Below are 27781 nucleotides of genomic sequence, written 5' to 3' on the forward strand. Positions count from 1 at the left end.
TTTTATCGTGTAGTTACTTTAGAGATTTTCTAACCTCCGTTCCAGGGCAGTGGTAACACTGCTGTAAGAATGTAATGGAGGATGGTACGAATGAACAGATGGGACATTTTTCTGTAGTAACGGTACTAACGGATATTATATTTGCATTGTGTTGTGTATTATATAATGAACAGAGTATGAAACCAATGGGTACTGGTGCAGAATAGTCTGTTATTGAAATCGTAAATTTACAATTAAAATTAGTGAACAAGAGGGTTGTCTAGGATATTTACATTGCTGATGCAGAAACCAGTATTTTCTGTGTACGTACAGGTGTAATGATAATGTCAAAGCATTAGAAAGACTATACTAGTGTTAAATTATTGAAAAATGAAATGAAATCTTTAAGTTTTACGTCCCACGGTTATGCCGGTTAGGCTAAAGGAGACGGTGATGATGAGAGATGAGTGAATTGGTGGAATGAAGAAAGTGGGAGGAAACGGGAGAACCCCGAGAAAACCCACGAGCACGGTGTTTGTCCACCACAAAGTTCACTTGGCGGGGGCTGGGATCGAACCCAGGACCCCAAGCACCAGAGGTGAACGCTCTACCACTGAGCCACCGCGCCCCCCTTGTTAAATTATTGAGGCTCATCAAATATGATAGAGTAACATCAATTTCCAATGGCGGAGTCCTTCTGCGAAATGTAGGAAACCTGTGTATTATATTTACAACTATAGGGTTACTAGTGTGGAAGTATGTCAAACCATTACAAATCCTCTAATAACTTATGTGATTGTATGTAGTATCAAGAGTTATTTACAGTTTTCATTTATGGGCATACTCTTCATTGCAAATGCTCCTCCGCGCTCCCCCTATCTCGGTTAAATAGCATTCTCGCTTTAACTGCACACCTAACACAAGTTACTATGTTTTGCACTATCCGTACAGGTTTACTTTTGGCGCACCATTAAAAAGAATTCTTGAAAAATTTTAAATGTTTAACTAGTTTCCTCCTTATTGTCCTCTAAAAAGTTTCGGGTTAAGTTCCAAAGTTGGGCGTCCGTTTCCAGCAAAATTTTTAAAATTTACAGGAAAGATATGGATAATTTGATCGTTTGTGTGCTTGATTATAATATATAAGAGTCTCGAAAAATCTATTTATTTATTACATATAAGCGGTTATAAACATGGGACTATACGGCGAGCTTAGTGAACTACTTGGCGCAAGGTAACCGAACAGTTGCATTGTGGGAAAGAAACGAGTATTTATGTTATGAACATGGCGAATGTACAAGGGCAATGAAGTAACAGTTTTAACATTTGTGAAGCAATACGTTGATTACGAGCAAAATCTTTTAAAAGTTTGTGAAGAGCACGGATTAATGAACCTAATAACAAATAGCAGAAAGTGTGGAAAGGAGATACCAGCGAAAAAAAGTGGCGAAAGCGGACGCCCAATTTCGGAATATATGCCAAAGTTTCCACTGGGCGACATGAAAATATCTTACTTGGCATAGATAAAAAATTCAAGGAGGCCACCAGCAGTAATTCTTGAAAAATTACAATTCTTTTACGATTTGTCTATAAATACGGCTTTTGGATGGGGTTAAGTTTAGAGTTACCCTCCGCTTTTTATAAAAATCAGGAAAATTTACAGGAGAAATGAGGTAAGAAATGATAAATTTAAGTTTTTATTTGATGTTTAGGGATGTAGGTTCGGCAGGAGAGTTGTTTAATATGAGAAAAGATATGTGGAAGTTAGTACTATTTTTCGGATGCGGAAGGTTTCAGCAGCATGGTAGTTGTAAAATATGGTGAACAGGTGTAACGGATGCACAAAAATAATGAAGAAAACCATTTAAATTTTTGTGAAGCCCACGGAGTACTGAAGTTAAGTGAAATGTAGCAATTTTTAATACTTTAAGCACTTTTTTTTTTGTATGTCGCAAAGTTCAAGGGCACCTTCAGACTGGAGGGGCAACTCTAAACTTAAGCCTTCGCATATGTAGCATAAATACTACAGTGGAAAAACACAAACCAACCTGTGTTAGGTGACCACTAAAATCCATGGATGTTATCTAATCCAGTCGGGGCAGCGTGAAGCTGGTGGGTGCGCGTGGATGCATCCGAAGGTAGCAGGTGCATCAGCGATAATGGGTATGTGTGCAAGTGAGAGTGTTGGAAAGAAGTTGGTTTTGGGAGTGGTATGAGTTTCAATAGCACTTGTCAGGGTTTCATACTAGTGACGCTTCACTTGTAAACATAAAATGCAGGTTCTGTACACTGTGCAGAAATATGCCACCGGTGGAAAATAACATCTAATAGAGTCATCTTTCATATTTACTCACTTATTATATCCGTCGTGAAGCACTTGTAATGAGTTTAGACTAGTAACCCTACACTTGTAAACCTAAAATACAGCTGTATTGCTTTGTATTTAATTCCGTTACCTGCAGAAATTTGTTCCTTATAAACATGTCTTTCCATGCAAAGTATTAAATTTTACCTCTAAATCTTCCAAAATGTGTGCCAAAACTACATCTACACGGCACTTCCGAGGGAAACCCGGTGCTACGCTCCACCGTCACTCGATTGAATAGCAGTATGTTTTAGTAGCCACGTAACACAAGTTGTTTTGTGTTTTCTGTGTAATCTAATCTGGACGCGTATTTATACCCTTGAATGGAAGCCGGGAAGGTTCTAGAACAGGTCCCCCTTCCCATTTATCTGTAATAAAGACAGAAGACAACGTGGCCTGCGGGGCTCTAACCCGCATTCACTCGCTAACGCTCGCTCTGCTATATTATGTGAACTGAATATTAAACTTTGGTACAGAAAGGAACCTACCTAGTTACTAACCTATGTGGGGGGGACCTGTGTTCTAGAACTTTCCCGTGGAGGCCTCAGTTTGCAGTAATGTCAATCTGCATGCAATTATTTCAGCACGCGCCAGATTAATAACGGATTAAGTTCCAAAGTTTGTCGTCCGTTTCTACCAAAATGTTGAAAATTTACCTGGAAGAAATGGATAATTTGCTGGTTTGTATACTTGATTATATGTATTGGAGAACGGATCTGTGAGAATCACTATCCTATTACATTCTAATGTGTTGTTTTCTTGACGCATGCTCAAATAATTTCATATAGATTTTTGATAATATGCCTACAAACTGATGTTCCTCTAAAAGCAAACTGATATTTTCTACTAGCTGGCAGGGTTAGCTGGTTTAAACCAAGGTGGTTTAAAGCATGGTTTAAAAAATAATAATAATAATAAAAAACCTTTAAATTGTGTGAACTTCGTGGTGACGTTTCCACATAAACCATCCGCATTATATTTATCTACTTTTCACCTTTTAATCAACGGGTCCCGTGTTCAATTCTCGGTCGAACCACAACCCATCTTTCAAGTGCAAACCAAGTAGCGATTCGAGGTGTCCCTTTAAGCGAAAGTCTTCTCCGTCATAACCTTGGTATTTCATAAGGATGTTAAGCCTAAACATACGATATGAAACCAAAGTATATATTTCTACTTGAATGAATGCCTGTTCTATAAAGAAGCCAAGGTTGGTTAAATATATTGATAGAAATTGGCAAAATTTATCAATTGCCTACGTAGCTTCCAACATCAACTTGGATTTGACTTTAATTTTATTGAATGATATCTACATACCAAATTTGTAATTTAATACCTCAGTTTTAGCGTAGTGATTATGATACGTTGACCTTAAAATTTTACATACAAATACATTTAAAGTAATAACAGGATTTTCCCAATGGCTAAGGCGGGAGTTTCCCGATTTATATATAATTCTGGTATAATGTTTTTACTTGTGTAACTGTTTATCTTTTTGTCCTTTTGGAATGACTCTTGACAATTATATTAACAAGTACGCCTATGTAAAGATCAGTACAACGTATTTTTATCAGGAATCCTTCGTGAGCGAATCGGCAATCGCATTTGTGACCAATTAGTCCAGGTTTCGTGTCCAAATGGACAATTTCTCTTGGATGTAAGTCGAGAAGCGGTTTGGATTCCGCTTTAAGCTTATGTGGCCCCTTCCAGCATAACCTTGTTGTTGCATAATAACACCAGAGCGAAACAAACTCATTTCTGTTCATATCTAATATAAATACATAGAGTAAATTATTTAAACAAAAAAGAAAAAACGGCTTTTTGTTTTTTTTTTCAATAAAAACCATGTTTTCTGCCAACCCTGCTAGCTGGTCACTACAGGTAAAAAGTTGTATCCATTCTGACCAGGCCGAGGCAGACGAGCTTCACAGGGGTACATTACGATGGTATGTTGTAAACGAAGGTCTCAGAAACTACAGTCACCTCTCACCATTAGTGTGCAGATTGAGAAAAGTCCATTTTTTTTTAAATATTTTACTTCACTTTTTGTGCTCCAAATGACTCTGTAAGACATTCTGCGGCCTTATTTCGTTGATACATCGACAAACAATTGCGTACTCTTAGATAATTTGCGTGCAAACTGGTGTGTTCCTTTACGGCTATAATTACTCGTCCAGACGAATGCCATAAATCTATTACGCAAAACGCACTAACCAACCTTTGCTAGGTGTCACTTCAAAGCACAAGTACTATCTAACCAAATCAGAACAGGAGCGCTGCTGGAAGTGCGTCCGTAGTGAGCAGCTGCGTTGGCGACGGAGGCTGTGCGCACAGACGAGGATAGTAAAGAAAACACTATTGCATAAAAACAGCGCACTTGTACGGGTTAGAGCACTTGTCATTGTTTGATCTTGTAACTTTATATTTGTAAACATCAAATACTGTTTTCCCACATTGTGCAGGAGTGTTTCGCCAGTGGAAAATATCTTAGACACTCCTCTTTTGTGTGTGCTCACTCATTTTAAACCGTGGATTTTCCATTTTTATGTTCTGTTTTCAATCAGTGCCTATATTAGAAATTAAATAGCATTTATTCTCGGAGGAGGACATTTGGGGCAAAGCCATATATCTGAATAGGTTAATCTACTTAAATAGGTTTATAATGTATTTCATAACTAGAACCTGGATGTCTACGCATTAAAAGCCCTGGAAATAGGCAAATATATATATATATATATATATATATATAACTGTCATTAAAGAAAATAACAGCACAACTTCAAATTAAAAGAATGAGAAGGATGAAGATCGACTCCCATTTTCTTTTAAAAAAGCTATCTTTCGACTCCCATTTTCTTTTAAAAAAGCTATCTTCAAAAACTAAATTTTCGTATATGACCTATGGTAAATAGTCACTGAAAGTCTCAGTTGCATTTAATGCTTGGTTCAGTTCTATTAAATTTTTGTATAACGCAGAAAGAAAAAAATACGGGTCTAATTATTTTGTTTCTAGAATGATTTATCCTAGTTTAATGAAAATCGGAGACCATGGCCTGCAGATTTTTTTTTTAGCATGAATCTATATTGAACTAAAATAAAATTTGCGATAGGCATCCTATGGCACCCTCAAAATAAACTTCTGTGTACTCACCTTTATATCATCTCTAACGTAAAGGAATAGGCATTTTGGATATTCATAACTTCGTACCTATTCATAACATAGTGCTACTACTTATTACTATGTATTTGCAACAGAGATAATTGAAAAGGAAATAACAGTGAAATCTATTTGTCTTACGTTACATTTATCATTCTATGACGGAATTATAGGCCGAACTCCGCAAGTATTCTACGTCAGCAGTTTCAAAATTCTGTGCAATACGGTGAATTCTTTCATCTGCCTGAATATATTTACTTCTTTTCTTGAGTGACTCTTCTCCTTGACCCATTGCCTTCTACACTAAGTCCCACTTTCTTTGTGTCCTCCGAAGTGCATCAATAAAGCGCCAAATCGATAGATGGTCCATTTGAAGCTCCGACTGCAGTCCACGATGAGCTACTTCGGCGGGGTTGTTCGTTCTTGACTATGGTCATTGACTATGCAGTTCGGTAGTGTATGAGTTCTCAATACTCTTGTCATACAGATTCCACATCTTTACTGGAAATAACGCAGTTCTTGTACCATGCGTTGTAATATTTTATTATAGAAAAAGTGCAAAAATAAAAATAGGTACAGTATTATACACATTTTAAGATAAATTTTATAATGTCTGACTTAAAAAATCAAGTACACAGTGCAGTATGAATATATAGTCATATCTTTAAAATAACTTAACGTTAAAGAGGAACGTGCGTTTTTCTGCATATGAATTACATTTTTTTTATTACATATGTCTTATTTTATTAAAAAGAAATATTATTTTAAAACTAAGCCGCGTAGCACGGAAACCAGATGCGACCGGGGAAGTCGAGAGTCTGCTCCTGCTGCAGTTCCTTCCGATTTCTTTTCAGCTAGTAGAAACAAGTTGTGCATGATGTGCAGAAACTTTGCTGATATTATTTTTAGTTTTTCCAAGATTATTTGTGGAAGTTTTTCGATGTTTTCAGTGCCTATCTTCATATTTTAGTGCCTAAAAATCCGGGTTCCAGTTACGAAATTACACTAATAAAATATGTAGGTAGGTATATAACCGCTACCAGGTTATAGAAGGATTTTTTGTGGACACTGTATATTTCGTAAAGACAGTGATTATTATTTTCGATTTGTACTTTATTCTGCGACGCATATAAGTTCTTTCTTCGGTGGAATTGCTTCTTTCCCACACAATTGGACAAAGAAGTCTTTCATCGCTTTTTCATATATATTTTTAAAACATTGCTTTTGGTGAGAACATTTCAGTTAGTGACAAACCATTTCAGGGTTTCCTCCTGACTTATTATATGCACAGTATATATTCTATAGTTATTGGGAACTGAATTAAGTGTTTTCTTTAATCGCTTATGAAACATTGCAATAGATTAGAGAAGACCAGACCAGAACAGGTATTCAAGTGACCAAAGTGGCACCAATTGCGTTGTTTTGCAGCTCGTTATCTGTACTTTCTCACGCCAGAGTTATCGCCGTGTCTAGTGCATTGTAGGCAGTTAACTAAAATTGACATAAATTATTTTCCGTATTTAGTTTGTATGTGCCTACAGGTGAGTTAACTGAGTGATTTTTGGAATGAACTGACAACACTCTCCAGTCGACCATTGCAGCCCGTATCTTGAGCTTTAGCGCTCAGGGAGTTTGACTCCGGTATTGTGCGCAGCCACCACGCACGTTGCGTCGGGAACCAAGAACGCTTTTGGATTAAGGGGCACAAGCTATTAGCCGGTGAAGGACGTTTTCTTACGGCTAGCCGCAACTAGTGAAGTCCCAGGTTCACAAACCATGTGCGTTTAAAAAGTTATACACGCGCCCTCCAACATCAGCATTCTACTTTCTTTTTTTTATTTTGCTGAAGAATCATCTTTACGCTTCAAAATTTATCGGCGCAGCAACTGGATTCCACATAGGATTATCCCAACAACTTTTCCCCAGTACTAATCCCCCAAGTGCATCAATGGTGTGAGAGAAGCATTTGTCGTGAAATCTGAATTATAATCTCATATATATATATATATATATATATATATATATATATATATATATATAAAGGGCTGTATTGCCTTAAAAGGGCAAAGTGTGATTTCAGTGACGAAAATTATTATACATATTCAGTGTTCAGTGTTGTGTTCATTCCTCTTCGCTATTTTTTTTTATATAATAGTGTTCTAATAAATAAGTATAGCGTTATTTAACCCAGTGTGTTTTCGTTCTTTGTATGAGTGATATTTGTGTGCGTTATGGTCTGGATGACCGTCTGATCGTCCGTGAGGTTTTCGAGACGAAACACCCGAACCTCTCGGCGCCTAATGCTCATCTCATTATTGAGACCGACGAGCGATTTGGAAACAGTTTGTAACCTCTTCTTGGAGAGGTCCTTCATAGTCCTGTCCAGGTAAGTTCAAGTATCAGGAAGATACTTATTGGTAAGACCATGAACCACGAACAGCGACCAGATTACACGGAGTGGTTACAAATAAATGTTCACCCAAATAGAGACCTCGAATTGAAACGGTTACAAATAAATGGCAGCCCGAACAGCGACTCGAATCGAATTGGTTACAGGTAAACCTATTTGGATAAAAGGTTTTGCGCCCAAACAGCCGCGGCCAAATGTCGTGGACCCTTTATTCGCTTCAGTGTTAAGAATGTGCAGTATTGAAAAAATTCGCTTGTAAACTCACTTTTGTCAACTACAGAAATGAATGTAATATCTTCGTCATATTTTTTATATCTTAAAGATGTTTCAGTAAACCACGTTCAAATGGAAATATTTGAAGATACAGACAGAATTACAGAGTTTTGTGTGTATTATGCAACACTTGTAACCATAGCCTTCGGCGCACAATTTACATGCAGTTCGGTTGTGGTTGTCTGTGGTATTTACTTGTATTTCAATATGTTTTTCGTAATGTTTGAAAGAGTATGACACAGGCCCTATAGAAAATATTTTTTGTAAATTAAAATTAAAAGCTGTAAACATTAATTCAATAGACTTCCCATAGAACTCAAATTTAAAACTGAAATATGTAATGGTTTTCTGGCAACTTCTTTTTTAGAACATTAACAAATTCGTTGAATCTCAAAACTTATGTGCTCATTGGTGATAGCAGAATGTAAATTTTTATGTTATCATGTACGTATAAAGCAAGGTTTGCTACGGTGGACCTAGCCACCCGAAAATTACAGTTTTAAAACTTTTTTTTGGTGCCTTCCATTTCAACTCAGGCAAAAAAATATAAAATTGTACCATCACCATCTCAGATATTGTTGAAACTTTTTTTTTTATAGCAACTAGACATGTTTTTAAGAGACCCGTATTTTTTTGTTTTGTCGAAAAAAGTTTCCCGCCAAGTAATGGGCCATCAAAGACGAGGAGTACAATTTATGAATTGTAGAAGACATGGAAAATGCTCAACTTCGGAGACTCACCATTCGGCTATGGAGACAGGTAGAGTTATAATTCTTGTTGTGGTATGTACATAGGTATATATATATATATATATATATATATATATATATATATATATATATATATATATATATATATGTATATAAACTATATTTTATTATAGTTTGGCTTGCGCATGCGTATCTTTTTGTGCATAACAAATGAATGTCAGATTATCTGAAAAGTCGAAGTTTGCGAATTTTTTTCGAGCACTTCCGGTTCGAATTTTAAAATTCTGTTTTCACGGTTGGTAAGACCTAGCTACCTGCTTTCCGAAATTTTTTTTGTATCGCTTCTGTGTGCAACCGTTTTGTCGCAAAAAATTCGAGAAATTTTAAAATTTTCAAAAATCGCCATTTTGGGGCGCCATTTTCTCGAAAACACCATCTTTTAAAATTCTGAAATTTTGTCAGATGGTTCAACTTGACATAAATGATAAACACACCAAATACCATTCTCGACCAATGCTTCATGAATTAACTGCAGCCTTTTAAAGTTAGCGAAGTTTCGTTAACTTTGATGTCACAGTTAGCAACACTGGGAACAATAAAAGTGCAATGATTTGATGATGTTTGTGGTTCACATTCATTAAATGAAGAATAAAAGGTTTTCTTGACTGTTTATTTCATTATTTTGATCAAAGAAGGCTCTCTGAAATAGTAAAATGAGCCTCCCCCTACTCCTCCGGTTTCCGGTAAACCGAAATAATCTGAGGTGGAAATTACAATTACGAAACGCACAAATTTCAAGTTCACTTACTTAAAATGGTTTTCGGAAACAAAAGTTCACTGTTTTTTTTACTTGGACCAATCATTTGCTTGGTTGGTGTCTTCTTCGTTAATAGCATGTAACCATGCAGGTGCTCCAATAGGTGTTGGCTCACTCACAACTCGTCCATGAGTGGATCTAGGGGGAAGAAACTTTTTTTATTTTATATATAAATAAAACCGATCCCAGAGTTTGGAGCTCTTAAAAGTGGCTCTAAGTAGGAGTATTACCCTCCCCCCTTCCAGAAGTCCGTCCTGCATCCGCCCATGCGTAGCACATTGTCGATAGTTACAAATGCTGAAGGTCCATGTGGAAGCATAAGTAGCACTTCAACTTCACGTAATTCATGATTTATTCATAATATTTCTGCTACGCACCACTGGTTATCGTACATATATGTATGTAACAAAAGTTATTTTTTGTAGATTTCTTAAATCTACACTTTGAATTGCAGAAGTTCGATTTTGGGGGAAGAATGAAGATAGTTCATAGTGACCCGTTACTGCCATAAAATCTTCGTCATTTTCCGAAAGCCAAAGATGACTTCGTTCAATACCAATTACTGGTCGCATACTTTCCCTTTTTTTCTTCCGGTAGTTGTCAAATTCAGTTCCAGGCAACAAAACGAGAGTAATCCCCAGTTTGTACTTGCACTATACTCACGACTTCTTCTGCGGTTTTAGTGGGGGCGCGGTGGCTCAGTGGTAGAGCGTTCACCTCAGATGCTTGGAGTCCCTGGTTCGATCCCAGCTCGCGCCGTGTGGGCTTTGTGGTGGACAAACACCGTGCTCGTGGGTTTTCTCGGGGTTATCCCGTTTCCTCCCACTTTCTGCATTCCACCATTTCATTCATTTCTCATAATTACAGTCTATTTTAGCCTAACCGGCATAACTGTGGGACGTAAAACTTAAAGATTTCATTTCATTTTTTTCTTCTGCGGTTTTAATACTGTGTATCTGTTTTTCCTAAGGTTATGCCGCGTTGCCACATTCTTTACACCCCCCACCCCTCCTCAATACCGTCGCAGAGACCCTTGCATGCTAGGTTTCACTGCAAAACCACTGCTTTATCAGACCTGTCTGCATCTCGAACATCTGAAAGCTATTTTTAAAGTGGGATGCAGCACCATCGGAAATCACTGACACGGTTTGGGAAATTGTAGACACTTATTTTCACGTATTCAGACCTTTTTCTATAAAATATGTTTTCGCTTTTCTTCGAGTATTTTTAGAATCTTGTCTATGGCTATGAGTACATGAGCCGAATCGTGTGCTTTATCGTCGTTTATTACAAAAAAACTGTCAGTTGTTTCATATTCCGGTGATAACTCTGAATTTCACTTTGCAGAATAAAAGTCCAGTTTTCAGCGAAGTTTACATGAAGTAAAATAGAATTTGTATCTTGAAATTTTATACGGTGCTTTTCGGTAGCAATTAATTCTCTTTGGATTTTCTTGACGTAGTCATGAACTACAATTCTTACAGTTAAACCAGCAATGTACGTTACGAAAACAGAAAGTGGCACAGTTTTATAACAAGATTATTGTTTTCCCATATGGCATACGTAACACTTTCATTTTCATCAGGATCAGAAAAGACTCCACACTTATTCCTTCCACTCCAGGACATTCACCACATTCTTGAAGAAGATAGTTGTCATTTCTACGGATCATACTACTAAAGGAAATTGGTCACTCATGACAGCTTCAATACAGGCTGCACCTTTGATTTGTAGCAACGCAGTAGCAGCTATCTTATAATTTGCACAATACACACACACACACTTCCCTCGCAGGTTGCGGACTGATCCACTTTAGTCGAATACTGTAAAATTCCGAGTGACCCATTCTTATGTTGGGATTGTTCTGTTTAAAAAGTCAGTAAATTTCTTTGGAACGCGTATAAAAACGTTTCGATTTTTTTTTTTTTTTTTAACTTTTTGTCCTTTTTCGATCACTGTAATGACATCGCAGTTAATTGAGACTTGTCTGGAGCATTCCAAATCATCACTGAGGTAATATTTCAGGCTTTTTGTAGATCATCAGAATTTATTGGATGGCCATTTCAAGTAAACTTAAAACTTGTTTCGTAATCGTAATTTCCCCCTCAGATTATTTCGGTTTAAGAAAACGGAGGAGTAGGGGGAGGCTCATTTTACTATTTCAGAGAGCCTTCTTGATCAAAATAATAATAATATTAATAATAATAATAAAACAGTCAAGAAAACCTTTTATTCTTCATTTAATGAATGTGAACCACAAACATCATCAAATCATTGCACTTTTATTGTTCCCAGTGTTGCTAACTGTGACATCTAAATTAACGAAACTTCGCTAACTTTAAAAGGCTGCAGTTAATTCATGAAACATTGGTCGAGAATGGTATTTGGTGTATTTATTATTCATGTAAAGTTGAACCATCTGACAAAATTTCAGAATTTTAAAAGATGGTGTTTTCGAGAAAATGGCGCCCCAAAATGGCGATTTTTGAAAATTTTAAAATTTCTCGAATTTTTTGCGACAAAACGGTTGCACACAGAAGCGATACATTTTTTTTTTTCGGAAAGCGGGTAAGCAGGTCTTATCAACCGTGAAAATAGAATTTAAAATTCGAACTGGAAGTGCTCGAAAAAAATTCGCAAACTTCGACTTTTCAGATAAATTGACGTTCATTTGTTAATTTATGTACAAAAAGATACGCATGCGCAAACCAAACTATAATAAAATATAGTTTATTTATATCCCTATGTACATACCACAACAAGAATTATAACTCTACCTGTCTCCATAGCCGAATGGTAAGTCTCCGAAGTTGACCATTTTCCATGTCTTCTACAATTCATAAATTGTACTCCCCGTCTTTGATGGTCCATTACTTGGCGGGAAAATTTTTTTCGACAAAACAAAAAAAATATGGGTCTCTTAAAAACATGTCTAGTTGCTATAAAAAAAAAAAAGTTTCAACAATATCTGAGATGGTGATGGTACATGCTCTGCCTGAATTGAAATGGAATGCACCTTTTTTAAATCTTACTTTCTAAACTATTTCTGGAATTAGAAATATCTTATACAACAGGCTAATCATGAAAATTGGGTACGAACGAACGAAATCCCACTTGCTAATAAATAAAATTTTAGTCGGGAATGAAAGAAAAAAACAGTTCATTTTTGTTAAAGCTATCTTTCTAACGGATAAATATGATACATGTTTTCTTTTTTCTTGTTTTTCTTTTACACCTATGTAAAGATTATATCATAGAATATTATTTTTAAAATAATACTTGTGAAAGCACTTATTGAGTCGGATTTTTGTATATAAGAGACTTGTTTTTGTCTGTTACTATGACAACTAACGACCTTTCTTACACAAATACACCATCAATTATCAAAACAAATGAACCACAACCATCTAAGATTGACTGGTTTGTTATTTACATGCATAAATAGGAATTTTTATCGGAAAATTGATTAGAATTTAACGACATGAACGTTCAATATTTTGTTTTCTAATAATCGCAAATAAGCTTGAAGAACACATGTTCAATAGTCGGGGTTTCACGGTTAGATTGCATTTTCTCTGTAAACGTCTACAAACATGAATTCGATGTCGTTGTCCAAAAAGTTGAAATTTTGACTCATCCGTTCATAACACACGTTTTCCACTGCTCTTTTGTCCAAATTTTGCGCTTCAAGGTTCATTAAAGCTTCTTTTGCTTGTTTCCACGCCACAGCAATTCCTCATCAGAGTCCAGCTACTCTCAAACGTTGTTTCACACTAATAACTGAACTTCTGTAGGGTGACTACGATTAAATCCGGATTGGATTTCCGGTACAGTAAGCTTCCTATTCCTTTTGCTAGACACTAGAATAAATGTTCCGCATGTGACGTAATACAAGTCCTTCCAACTCAATTTTTGTCCATGTTCTGTCGTATTCGCTGAAAACGTTCGATGGAATCACCAACAGTAGATGCAACCAATTTCAGTTTGGAAGCTCTTTGACGAATATAAAATACCGTATTATGAAGCGCAATGACTCCAGCGCGTGTTTCTGCACTTAAGATCGTACCTTTGTCCATGATTTCTAACAATTACAGCATAAACACTCAGAAAGGCAAAAATCTACACAAACACGGTTCAAGATGTAACTGTACTGCATTTTATAATACTATCTTCTACTAATGTAAACTCCTGATAATAATTTTGTCTAACATGGCACGTCTACCACAATTATATTCTAGAGGTTTCTATAAGAAGGAATTCATTTCCAATATTTAACATGCTTCCATCAGGCAAATTTATTTCATGATCTTGATCACGTTATTTTTATTTAAAATAATCGCGTACTTTACAATAATTCAATAATCTATCTTTTCTGCTAGATCTAAATATGTTACAAAAGAGAGAGACATGGTCTTGAGACATTATAGAGACTTACACGAACAAAATATTTCGCATTGGTAGCTTTCCCTATCGAAAATATGTTTATTTGTTCATTGAAATTTACGTTCAAGCGTCTGTCCGGAATCTTGACCGGGCAGTATATATTGAACATATGTTAATACTAGTATAATTACCAGGGCCCGGATCTTGTTGACCTAAAATTTTCTTGAAAGTGACCTATAAAATTACACTAAAATTCCTGTAAAATGCCCCTAAAAATCACAAAAATTGACCTAACACTTGCGTTTTCTTAAATGTTTATTTCGTAAAACATTGACATTTTTAAAATATCCATTGGATTTTAATTAACGTTTGTCGCTCATATTCAAAAAGTTTTGTTTCAGTTAGTTGCAGTCCATTGATCATTTATGTCCGTTGATCAGTCCATTGTACGGCATTGTAAGTATTGAAAGCGTCAATTCACTCCCGAGTTGAAACTAGGAAGCATTTTTAAACAATAAAAGTTCGCAAGTGCAAACTACATGAAAATAATATATAAAAACCTGTTTAAAATCCTTGTACGCCTTCTAATTCATTTTTAGTTATTCACGTGATCACATCCTTTGTGTTCAACAACCCAAAACTATCTGTTTGGACACCTACCAACTCCCACCTTTCGTTAACCAGTTACAGTTTAGTTTTCATTAGCTTGTTAAGAACGCAGTTTATCCACACTCGATAGTCAGGAAGCAAGAAAAGAGATTATTCAACTTCGTCTTTTCCTCAACTGTAAACCGTGTTCATTTAAAGATTTCCTTATGTAGAAGAAAAAGAATAAAAAGACCATAAGTGACCTAAAAGTTACCTTAAGATATTAAAAAATTACCTGAAATTTCAAAACGGCAAAAAGTGACCAAAAGTTGACCCTAAAAATATATATTTTTAGAACCTAGAGTTGATGGATAACGTTTTTATTAGAATTTGCCTTGTCTTATGCGTAACAGAAAAAAGTTGACTTGTCAACAAAATCCTGGCCCTGATAATTACATTTTCAAAATAGTAATAATTAGAATTCTGTCAATTTTGGTGATATTAATAGAAAAAAATATATATACTTTAAAAAATAATTGAAGTCTAGCAAAAATATCTTTAGAGCTAGTTATCTTATTTTTTTTTAATTTAACGTCTCACACTTATACACCAAGACTAAGGGGAATGGGGAGACGATGACGACGAAATAAATGACAATGGTGAAATCAAGAAAGTAAGAGAACCCTGAGAAAACCCATGCACATGGTATTTGTGTATCTCAAAGCGTACTTGGTATCGAATCAGATTACCGCGCACCAGGGATGAGCGTTTTACCACTGAGCTTATTACATTATATTAATTTACACCGATTTGATGTTCTCAGCTATAGTGTGTGATAAGTTTTTTTTATTTATTTATTTATTACTAATGTTTAATCTAAGAGGAGGCCGTAAAGGCATACTTCGAGGAACACTTGTTGTTCGCGAACTAGAGTTCGAGAAACACTTGTTGTTCGCGAACTAGAGTTCGAGAAACACTTGTTGTTCGCGAACTAGAGTTCGAGAAACACTTATGTAAACCATCATAAATTAATATCAATTACTCACCTAGTAATGTTCCTGTCAATGAAAGGAACATTATTAGGAGAGTAATTTGATGGCCTTACAATGTGTTCCGTACACTCGATAAGTTATCATCATAAGTGAACATTCTTCCTTCTCAGTTTCGTCTGTTAAGCTGAATATAATGCTTTGGGAGGCAACAGTCTCTCTTTTCCTTTTACTTCCAGAACGGAGAGTCAAATAAATTTAATAGTTTCATTTAAGAGCTATTTTTGGATCAAAAGATACAATATATTTCAATCAAAAATTTTCTTGTAGACCTTATATCTGGAGAACTACATATAGTGTAGCCCAACCCGAACTGTCACTTAACTCGGTATGATGTGCTTATTCCGTTCAAAATACGAGAAACGGTTTAGGGTCCGTTTAAAAATTTTGCGGCCCCTGATCCTAAAACTAATTATTGGCCAAGATCTCAACTTTTTATGCATTTTCTTTTATCATTTCTAAAATTTAGTCAAGACCGCAATCTTTTTTGATAATGTTTGAAACTGAGTAAGTAAGTCATAATGCTAAGATAATACTAATAAAACTAAATGTGCTGTTACATTAATTTAGAGGGTCATTCGATTTAGTATATAATATTGTGTTTGTTTCATCACTGTAAAGCTATACACCATGTTGAGTTTAGTTAAGTCTATACTTCATTGCATGTAACAGAAATTTAGACAGAATTAGTGAGTTTAAGCTAAATTAAGTTACGATAATTAACACGGATACGATTTACAAAGTTTAATATGTTTTACAGAAGTGGAATTCTGAATGTAAATATGTCGTGGAGAAGCAAATGTCGCAGCAAACCTTTTCGGTCGGTTTCAGAAATGAAGAACTCGGATTGGGATATTGCAGCAGAATATGATTCTGAAACAAGAACTGCCACTGTGTGGTTATATAAGACACCGGTACAAAATCTCCTTGTGAGGTTAGGATTCGCATGTCACTGGGCACTTGTGTTTAAGTTCGATGATGGAATAACTGTTACTGTAGAAGGTAAGTCGTGTAGAATATTAACTAAAACATCAATAATGTAAATTAATATCGCAATTTATTTCTTAAAAGAGTTTCTCATATTTAATTTCTAAGAATTTATGTACAGTATAAGGCGTTGGTACTAATCTTTAGTGTCATCAATATCATAAGTAATATAGTTTTATATAATAGTAGAAGTACCTTTTCTTCATATGGGAAGAATAACACTTACGAAAAATATTTGAACACACCTTTCTGAGGTTCCATGTTACTTGTTGATGCAATTTTGATTATGCTGGAGTTATACAATTCCCTCGTAAATCGCCTAAAATTAATTTTTCAGAACAAGACTAACATGTAAGTCAAGTGGTTTTCTCACACTCTAAACCGGCGATTTCATTCCAATTAATGCAAATGTTTAGCCTACCTCAATTCATTCGAAATACGTTTCTTCAGAGGCGCCATTAAATGAGTTTTGTTAAATTTAAGATAAAATTAAATCGCTTTCTTAACCCTAAAATCGGAAGATTCTCACAGTTTTGTGGAAATTGTTACTCAAAATCTATGAGGCAAACAAACAATAATGATAAGAATTTTTTTAAAATTCCCATATCCATCCTTCGAAGTGAAATTTCTCAGAGCTCCGTCTTCCGTAAAGTTTCGTATATAAGGAAAACATTGCACACTCAACTTTCGCGCCCGAATGGATTCAGAAATCTACGAACGTAGTTGATCCGTCTGCAATGCCTATTGTGAAATAAAGTAACTCGAGGCATAGCCGTACAGTGATTGTGCGAGAGGCCGGATGATTGTTCCACAGGATTAGCACTGGCGTGGCTTGTGACGTGAAAGTCGCGATATGTACGATGGAAATCAAAAGTTCTCACAGCAAACGTGTCTCCGTGACCCACTGTGGAGCGCAGTACACTAAACAATAGATTGTTGGAGGTAGATCACGTTTACACACTACACCTCCTCATCGCGGAGATCATCTTCGGTGGTATCGGAAGAGACCACAGAATGGAAGGGGATATTCAATTATGAATATCGTTTCAGTCTCGAACACAGTGACGAGCAGATGAATGGGGAAAATGCACCATATATTCGTGCATGCCATGCAGAACCCATACCTGGCATTCTCGTATGAGCAACAATAGGCTATGTATAACTATTCTGTCAGGCCTTGTTTCCATTTTTTACTAATACACAATAACACACTGAGCAAGGCTATGTGATAATATGTAAAAAAACACTATCACTAACACTTGCTAAGTGTGTTATTGTGTATTAGTACAGAGCTGTACATCCGCTGTAGTCTTGATTGAGGGGAATATGGATAGTACATCGTAATTCTTGAGTTGGCAAATCTGTACTTCTATCTTCCCTGGATACTCTGCTGTACTCCATCTTCCAGCAGAATAATGTGCTGGACGTTATATTCCATGCTGACATTGTATTCTAGCGTGCTCTACTCGTCATTTGTCTTCTATCCTGGTCTGCTAGAACTCTGGACCTAAACCCTATCGAGCACGTGTGGGACATGTATAAGGGTCTGAGGTTCGTGTCCCTGTGAGGCCTTAGCCAGGTATAAAGGTATCAGGGTTCTATCCTTGTCCGTCCCTGTTCGGAATAGCAGATATAAGGGTATTAGAGTTCTATCCTTCTATGTTTCTATTTGGGAAGACATCTTATAACAGTATTGGGTTCGATTCTTGGGGGTTACTGTTTGAGTAAACAGTTTCAATGGTATCGGGTTTGATCCCTGAATGTCCTTGTACTGATTCATGCAAAGGAACAGACTCTCGGGCTGGACAATACCAAACCACAAGTCATGTATGAACCAACTGAAAACAAAATAGTGAAAGTCGGGATTCGAACCATGGGTTATTGGGATTGCGGTAACACCGTGTTCTTGGTATTCCTACGTTCACCTCAGCTGAATCAGCTGATTGTTCCCAATAGTGGTTACCCAGTCTTATGGTCAGAAGTTCGGGGAACGTTGGGTGTAATATATATATATATTCTCTCTCCATATATTTTACGAAAGAAGATACCAACTTATAACACTGCGGAAGCTGTAAACATAATAAAATATATGGGTGCACAATACTTAGCCTCTAACATAAAATATCATTGCATAACATGTACACTTTCACGTTGTTATTAAGCTATTTCTTGATACGATAATTAGCACCCGAAGAATATATATTTGATACGTATATTTCAAACATTTTAACTATAATAAACACTTCACATTTTACAAACACTGAAATAAATTTTTGTGATGAACTGATTAGGCCCCTTTCGTACGTATCCGCGACCGAAAAACATAAGCACTGTTCACCGAAGATAAGAAATCTATGCACTATTCGTTCAAATCATTTTACTCCTCGCACATTCTGGTTCCACAATCCGTTTTGGTTAACATAGATTACTATATTCCATCCTTTCACACACTTTTATTTACAATTGGAATTTTCCGTAGTATTTTAATAATAAAAACTTTCTCGTAGGTCATTATTTATATGGAAAAACTAGTAATTGTGTGAGTTTCTTGTGTTGCGTTGAGAATTTCACTCCCTGTGCCTTACTTCCTTTGAGATACGATTTAACTTAATTTGTAAGTAAAAATAACGTAGTAATTAGTTGCACCATTATGAAGAAATCTCACTCATTATAGGATGTGCATTTTACTATAATCACAAAATAAATAAAATTAAGTGGGAAGTAATGTGAAGTGATCCATTCTCTGTTGTAGCCAGAATCCCATTCCTCGCGCCATGTGTGAGAACTCTCTTCCCACACAATGGACGCATAGGAATACAGTTTTATAACAAAAAATACTTCCTACAAAACATTTAGTGTTTAGATAATTGCTCCTCTCATAGGAACTAATTGATTGATACTTATACTGTCCTGAATCTGTCGTGTTTTAAAACGTAATAACCTGATTGAATTTGTTGACACTTCCAAACACTAATGAAATACACCGTCTATATATCAATGTTGCCAATTTCCAATTCTTTCTAGATATTTTTGATGTAAGTTGAATTCCCTGTTTTGAATCTTGCAGTGGTAAAATTTAATGCTATTGTTTGTCTAGAATTAATCTGTCTTAGTTTATTTTAGGTTCCTTAGTTGTAAGAAGATACAATTTTAAATGGATCTTTTGGTTTGTAAAGAAGTCCTATTCCGAAAAAGGGAAAATGAACACACTAAAAAATAATTCTTTTAATATATTACGTTTCCTGGAAGGGAGAGAGGAGACTGCCCAAAGCTAGTACCTCCAACTTTGTAGATGTTATTCTCGAAAGTGAATAAATTTGGTTTAGTTCCAATATTTTCCCAATTTTATGAAATTTATTGCCTTTAAGCATTACTAAAAGCATTGAAGTACTAGACCTAAAGGTATTGAATTGAATATATCTACTAGATCAATCGAAACTATTTTTAAACCATCAGCACTTACCAAAATACATATTTCCCATTTCAATTCGTAACTATTAATGATGTACTTGAACTTCTTTGTACGGTGGCTCAGTGGTAGAGCGTTCACCTCTGATGCTTGGGGTCCCGGGTTCGATCCCAGCCCCCGCCAAGTGAACTTTGTGGTGGACAAACACCGTGTGCGTGGGTTTCCTCGGGGTTCTCCCGTTTCCTCCCACTTTTTTTATTCCACCATTTCATTCATTACTCATCATCAGCGTCTCCTTTAGCCTAACCGGCATAACCGTGGGACGTAAAACTCAAAGATTTCATTTTTGAACTTCTTTGTGTTTTGTGTTGTATATTTTAGTATTTAGCTACCCGATAGATAAGGTTTCAGAATTATCAGATCATTTATGTGAGTCTTAACCAATCCATTAGAGATGTAAAGATTTTACGTAAGATATCTTCCATGGTGGAAAGATCTGTGTTAGAATCTATCTTTTCAGAGCGAAGAATCCAAAGTTAAAGCTACATAAAGATTCTTCAGATAAACAATGGAAATTTTATAAAAGATAATTCAATACACAACCTTGAACATCAAATATTGTATTCTCGTGGAAAAAATTAAGGTGTTTCCTGTTCAGGATGTCTACCGGAATTGCCAGGTTCAAATTAATGACTTGATCCAATTACATGTTCGTTTCATTTAAACAAAGAATAATTTATTTATCATGATATGGTATACCTCGTCCTACTTTTTTTTTTTTTTCGAAATATTTCCTTCTTTTGCATCCACTTCCTTCTAACGACAAGTGTATTTTTCATTTCTTTTTTTCTGGTCAGCATGCGCGGTAGTGCACGCAGCTAAGTTTCAGCCTCGCTGCAAGCCAAGTTTACACGAACGTACACATAAATGGCCATTTTAAAGACTACTGCTGACGTGATTAACTAATAATGTCAATAACGCCAAATTACACATAGTTACTAGTGATTACATGCACAAAAGTACCAAATGTTACGTGTGGGGAACCATCGGGGTTGACATATGAACCCCTCAAACTGTCTTCTTCGTAGCTCACTCACTGCCTGAAATGTTTGGTATGTTTCCGACTAACAAGAAGTACGAAATTTCGTGCATAATTATAGTCATGTGGTATGTATTTTTGGACTGCTGTCTTGTAAACTGACGCCGGCATTTGAAAAGAATCACAAAAAATCACGTAGGGTATCAATTTACAGGAAATATAATGCTGGATATGAATGTGGTGTTGGCTTTTTGGAATCTTATCTTTTCTTAAACTATTTATTGTCAAGTATACTGATGTAAACTATATGGAGTGCAGTAAAAAGTCAAATCTACAAAAAGTTCTCCTATCAATCCAAAAGACTCCATGTTAAAAAGAAGCCAAGTTCCGAACGACTACAAAAAATAAATAAATAAAATTAAAAAATAAAGGAACAACTCTGCTGGGTTCCGGGACATGTTGGAAAAGCTAGTAGAGGCAGGCCGTGCAGCGAAAATGGTGCCCATGTAAAAAGAGCTTCATCTTCCCATACCCAGCACAGATCTGCGTTCGCTTTTCACCGTTCAGTTGCATCAGCGCTGGTAGCTCGAATGGGATCAGGTTGACAATAATAAATTACATGTAGTAAAACCTGCACTTGGTGTTTGAACCACCAGCTCAAGATCATCTTGACAGTAGGAATGAATTCTAACTCGACTTCACATTTAACACATGGATTTCTACTTCGTGACGATTACCCACCATTGTGTGCAGCCTCTATAGCTAGACAAAACATCTACTTGGGATTGTCCTTATCATGCTCAACTTCAAGCTGCGTTTGTCCTACCAACGGACTTACCAACATTACTTGGAAATGAGCACCGAACGATCTCCCAAGTTTTTATCTTTTTTTGTCACCTCCATGTCCTACCCGCATTGTGATTGTCCTAGTGTTTAACGTATTTCTTGCTTCCACATATGTACTTTCCCCTGTCAGTTGTCACTAAACATATTTTTTATTTCCAGTTCAATTAACAGTTCCGACATGCATTTATTTTTATTTTATTATTATTATTATTATTATTATTATTATCTTTCATACTAACTTGAGCTTTTCTTTACTCTTTGCGCTTAGCCGTGGCGAAAGAAGATTAATATTCTGCTGTGTTACTGCTTTTACCGTAGTCTTGTTATCTTTGTGTTTGCATCAGGGTTGACAAAAACCATGGTTTTTATTGTAAAAACCCAAAAACCGGTTTTTTTTATTTAAATCCTTTTTGTTTTGTTGTGTTTTGTTCTATTTAAACCAGGTTTTTTCGTGTAAATAATTTACTCTATGTATTTATATCACGTATGGACAGAAATAAGTTTGTTTTGCCTTGATGTTATGCAACAACGGGGTTATGTTGGAAGGGGTTACATAAGCTTAAAGCGGAATCCAGACCGCTTCTCAGCTTATATATGACAGAAACTATCCTCCATTTGAACTCGAAAGCGGGACTAATTGGCCACAAATGCGATACGTCTGCCGACTCACTCACGAAGGACTCCTGATAAAAATTCGTTGTACTGATCGTGACATACTTGTTAATATAATTGTCAATAGTTATTTCAAAGGGATAAAAAGATAAACAATTGCACAAGTCAAGCCATATACACAATTGCATATAGACAATTTCAAAGTACTGCAGAGTACAGAAGAACTAATTTAGTCCAAGTTAGTACACTACGACTTCTTATTATTCCAAGTTAAAGAAATACAACGACTTAATTTGCATATCAGTATGAAAAGTGAATAAAGATACGAATTATTTGAGTCTACTTTGGCTCTGACCAATTTATACTTAAATAGATACCAAAGATACTTCTGATTTCAATAAATGCCTCTCGTGGGGTTTGTATGACCCTGCCCAAAAGAAGTACGGCAGTTCAACATTAAAACGAAACAATATTTATAATTTTCCTTTGATTGCAATTGTTTAACAATAATAAACTATAAAAAAAATCACAAAAGAAACATTCATTAAAAAAATGTTGTTTTTGTAGTATAATCTCAGTAATAAATGGGGAATTTAGGTCTGAATATAATACGAATAATATACGGGAGTGAAACCTGATAACCTGGAAATGTGTGTTCATCAAGATTTACGAACATTTACACTTTTACGAACATTTTTCATATTTTGGTTTAAACTTTTTTTTTTTTTTTTTTTTTTTTTTTAAGAAAGAAAAAGAAAAAAGCTGGTGTAAACTACCTTGGTTTACACCAGCCAACCCAGGTTTGCATATTTTCTGTCGAATATTTTCTTTCATGGCAAACTTGTTATTGAATTTTAGACATTAACGGGTATACAAAGAAAGACCTTTGCAGTATAATACACTCACTTCCAATGTCTTCCTGTAACTCTTAAAACTGATTTTATTTATTTATTTTTAATAGTTCACTGCCAAGAATAAAGTGGTTTGTGTGAGATTGCATTATTATTTTGCCAAGAGCATCATGTACTATTATTTTGAAAAAGAGCCTTTTTTGTAGGTCATACCATTGAGTGTTTTAAACTCAGCAACACTTAATGGATTAATTTAAGTTTGACATCAATTTGGGCATTCCGGGTACATGAATTATACTACAACACAAAGTCATGAGAAATATGGGGTATCATGTCTAACGTGAGACCTAAAATCGAATATCGCGTCTTCGTGAAGAAGTGTATTTAAGATCTATATCAACTTAATAGTTTATTTTTAACAATCAATTTTGCAATTAATTTTCTTTTTTCTCTTTCTTCAGCGTTTTCAAATTCGGAACATTTTTTGGTCCCATCATATAGAAGAGAAGAACCAGAAGAGAAGGGTGAATACTATCCTTTGGGGTCTGTGGAGACATCACCCCAGGAATTACGGCAACGAGCAGTGAATCATGAACGTAATGGTACTCGATATACAGTGTTCTCTAAAAATTGTCAAAACTGGTTAATAACTTTTGTGGAAATATTCGGACATGATATTTTAAATGCAATAAACTCTCATTTTACATCGAAAAATGCTTCCATTGCTGCCACCGTTGCTGCTGGAATTTTAGGAGTGGGTATACCATTACTGAGAAGTATGACATGAACACAACAATCTGTACCACTTGTTAATATGGCATTGTTTGGTAATATTTCGTTGCTGCAGAGGTAACGGCAACGAGTTATGACATTATTTGCTATGGTAATACTGTCGATCGAAAAGGATATGTCCAACTCATTCCCCAATTTATGTTGAACTAACAATTACATGACATGAAAAAACCAAATAATTGTAAGACAATACAAAGGTAGGGCCTTGACATTAGTTAGGAGGTATTTTTATATATTGAATAGCTTGTGATAATACTATCAATAGTTTATGCATATGTCAATTATCTAGTCACCGTTGCATATGTCAATAGTTTATACATATGTCACCGTTGTGAAAGATGTTTATCTACTTAACAAAATATAATCTCAACATATGGTTTTCTTAATTATTCGTCTCCACTGAAAAATTTGATAAATAAAATATATACAACAAAAGGAGCCAAGCAATTAGTATTAGGTAATAAATATGTTTTATGTGTATTAAGTTTCATTCATACAAGTCTTCTCCATAAAGGGTTTTTATTATTATTATTATTATTATTATTATTATTATTATTATTATTATTATTATTATTATTATAACAACTATGTTCTCCTAAGGTAGGAAATATGTTTCAGTTGAGGTTGTTTAAGAACAAGAGTTAAGTAAGAATTACGATTGTAAAGTCTCGAAATGTCAAAATGTCTATATTTCGTCGTCATCTTGTTAGCAATTTCATCTTGTGAGTGTGTATTTATTCTTTTTATGGTTATTGTCTCCGTAATTATTTGCTCTATGGTGTTGGTTTGATGTTGTCTGTATGATATGTATGAATACTGTTATTTTAAGATAATTTAGAACTTTGACTTCAAAGAGAAAGTCGTAACACCTCTTTACCACTTCTTTGGGATGTCACGGCTAGGCAAGAGATTTATTTACTAGTTCTGTCAATATTAAAAATAAAAAGTTATTGGAATATCTAACTACATTGGAAATATTGTTATTTAAATCGCAAAACTAATCTAAACGTCCAGTTGTATTTCTTTAATGTGTTATATTCCTTTTTAATTTTATTGAGTGCTTTTAATTTCGATTTATTATGTTGTGTCATCTTTCTGCCATGGGAGCCCCTAAATCTTCGAAGAACAGACGAATTATCCTTCTCTTTACAAATTGCCAGTAATAGCAATAAATTTAATCTTACAATATTCTAAAATAACTATGGAATATCAAACTATACATTGCACTTAGACGACATCAGGCCAACAAACACGAGGAAAGCATGTGCGAAGTTATAGCAATTTTTTACTGTCCGTATATATTCTTCTGGATATATTATCTTCTTAAATAAATAGAACATTTTCATATGTAACCAGTTGAGAGCATTGTCGGAACGAACTTAAAAAGAATGGAGAGATAAAGCTGGAAGGATAAATGTAATTGTTCCTAGATGTAGAAGTAATTATTTTTATCCGCACCTTCTCTTTCTCGCAAAAATTAACAGGATATCATCTCTCTATAACTTACAGTTCTCGAGATATTGTTGCTTAAATATCTATGGCCAATAGACAGTTAATCAGTGACCACCGGTTACTACTTGGTACCAAAATGTTCACCATATTCTTAATATTGATCAACTCCAATATGATCTCTGTGTGACTTACGGTTCCCGAGATTAGGCTTCTTAAATCTCCTGAAATCGGAACTATCTTTTGGCCAATCATAGAGAGAGATATCCGGAAACGGTAAGTTATAGAGAGGTGATATTTGTGTCAATCAATCCCTAATAGAATGTTAAACATTTTCGTACCGATATTAACTGATGGCCACTATCCAACTAGCCAGTGGCCAAACCAATGGCCAGTTAGACAATGGCCACCAGTTAATATTTGGAACCAAATTATTTACCATCCTCTTAGATATTGATCACCATCAATATCATCTCTCGACAACTTACGGTTCCCGAGCTACGGCTCCTTAAATATCTAGAAATTGGCCATTTCGGGGCAATATCACGGGAACGGTAAGTCATACAGAGATGATATTGGTGTTAATCAATCCCTAAGAGTATGGTAAACATTTTGGTAACGATAATAATTGGTGGCCACTGGCCAACTGGCCATTGGCCAAACCAGTGGCCAGTTGGGCTGGCCACCGGTTACTATTTGTTACCAAAATATTTACCATTCTCTTAGTTATTGATTGACATCAGTATCATCTCTATGACTTACGGTTCCCGAGATATGGCTCCTTAAATCTCTGAAAGTCGGCCATTTTTTGGCTAATATCTCGGGAACGGTAAGAGTGACGCAAAAAATCTAATCACTGTCTCTGATAGTTTTTGATGCTCTATCGAATGCAAGGTTCAAAATTGAAAAAAATCGCAAATAACAGACGGACAGACACACAAACATAGAGAATTCAGTAATGAACTTTTTAAGTTCGCTGATAAAGCGTTGATTGTGCGAAAACGAAATGCTACACACTTATGAAATAATAATGAATTTAAACTAGGGATGGTCAATTCCGAAATTCGAAAAAGTCCAGAATGTTTCCGAATTCTGGATTCTTTTGCGGATGTTTCCGAATTTCGGGATTTATCTGAATTCCGGAAAATTTTGGCCATCCCTAATTTAAACGATTGTGCTGCGAGATGAAATGCGAAAGGACTGCGTTACTACGATTAATGATTTTGAATGATTTTAAAACAAATAAATAAATTATGATCTGCCCCTATCTAAAATGTCATTGTGCTGAATTGTGTCTTATATCGTCATATATTCATTATGAATCCAGCATTTGTTATTTCTTGTAGCATGTTTTATTTTTCTATCTGTTTTTTATATTTAATACAACTATGGTATAATTTGAAACAATTATTTGTAATATTAAAAAAAATCATTAAAGGTAATTTATAGCCAGAAACTTATGTATGTAAAAATAAAAACTGACAGGAATATTGAAAAAAAAAACAACAGGTGACGTATGGAAGTAAAAGAGTGAAAGTATGTAGTCTTGTTATATATAAATACTGAGCTTGGAAATGATAGGTTATTTTTTGCAATTTTCAATTTTATTCTTTTTTGAATATTGGCTGAACGCACATTAACCACCACCTTGGACTTTTCACCTGGCATAACGTAAGTTATCCTTTCAAATATTCCTGGCTAGATATCTTGGTTTAGACTTGGCTGATAATGATAGGATGGTTTTCCCGACAGGCAGAAATTTTATTTGTTCATTATATCATTTGTTCAGTTCTGATACTCCACTATTACTACAGACTATAGATGTGATTTATATTTAATGTAAATTAATTTAAATTCATCTTGTATAATGGCTCCTAAACAGACATAAAGTTAAAAGCATTATGTGGTTTTGTTGTTTAAATGTGTTCATCGATTTCTGTATATGCGAATAGCACTTATCTAAATGGCAGGAATGAATATTCCCTTAAATTGTGCTTTATAATAGCTATACACGAAATCTGTTAATTGTGTTATCGTTTTAATATCAGACAATAAATTGTTAGCTAATAAA

The 27781-nt window shown here is 35.2% G+C and overlaps 1 protein-coding gene across 2 annotated transcripts; it reads left to right on the forward strand.

Moving 5' to 3' along the window:
• Positions 1 to 27781, forward strand: LOC145666733 (uncharacterized). Of its 2 annotated transcripts, none has more exons than XM_081734264.1 (3): positions 1 to 122; positions 16486 to 16727; positions 23931 to 27781. In XM_081734264.1, exons 2-3 carry the CDS (start codon positions 16508 to 16510, stop codon positions 24254 to 24256), a joined length of 546 nt encoding a protein of 181 aa, XP_081590390.1. In that variant the 5' UTR covers positions 1 to 122; positions 16486 to 16507; the 3' UTR covers positions 24257 to 27781. The 2 variants fall into 2 exon arrangements, with proteins under 2 accessions (XP_081590390.1, XP_081590389.1); XM_081734263.1 differs by lacking the exon at positions 1 to 122 and adding an exon at positions 164 to 302.

This window comes from Thermobia domestica, chromosome 12 (genome assembly GCF_964235325.1).
Source record: "Thermobia domestica chromosome 12, izTheDome1.hap1.1, whole genome shotgun sequence".
NCBI lineage: Eukaryota > Metazoa > Arthropoda > Insecta > Zygentoma > Lepismatidae > Thermobia > Thermobia domestica.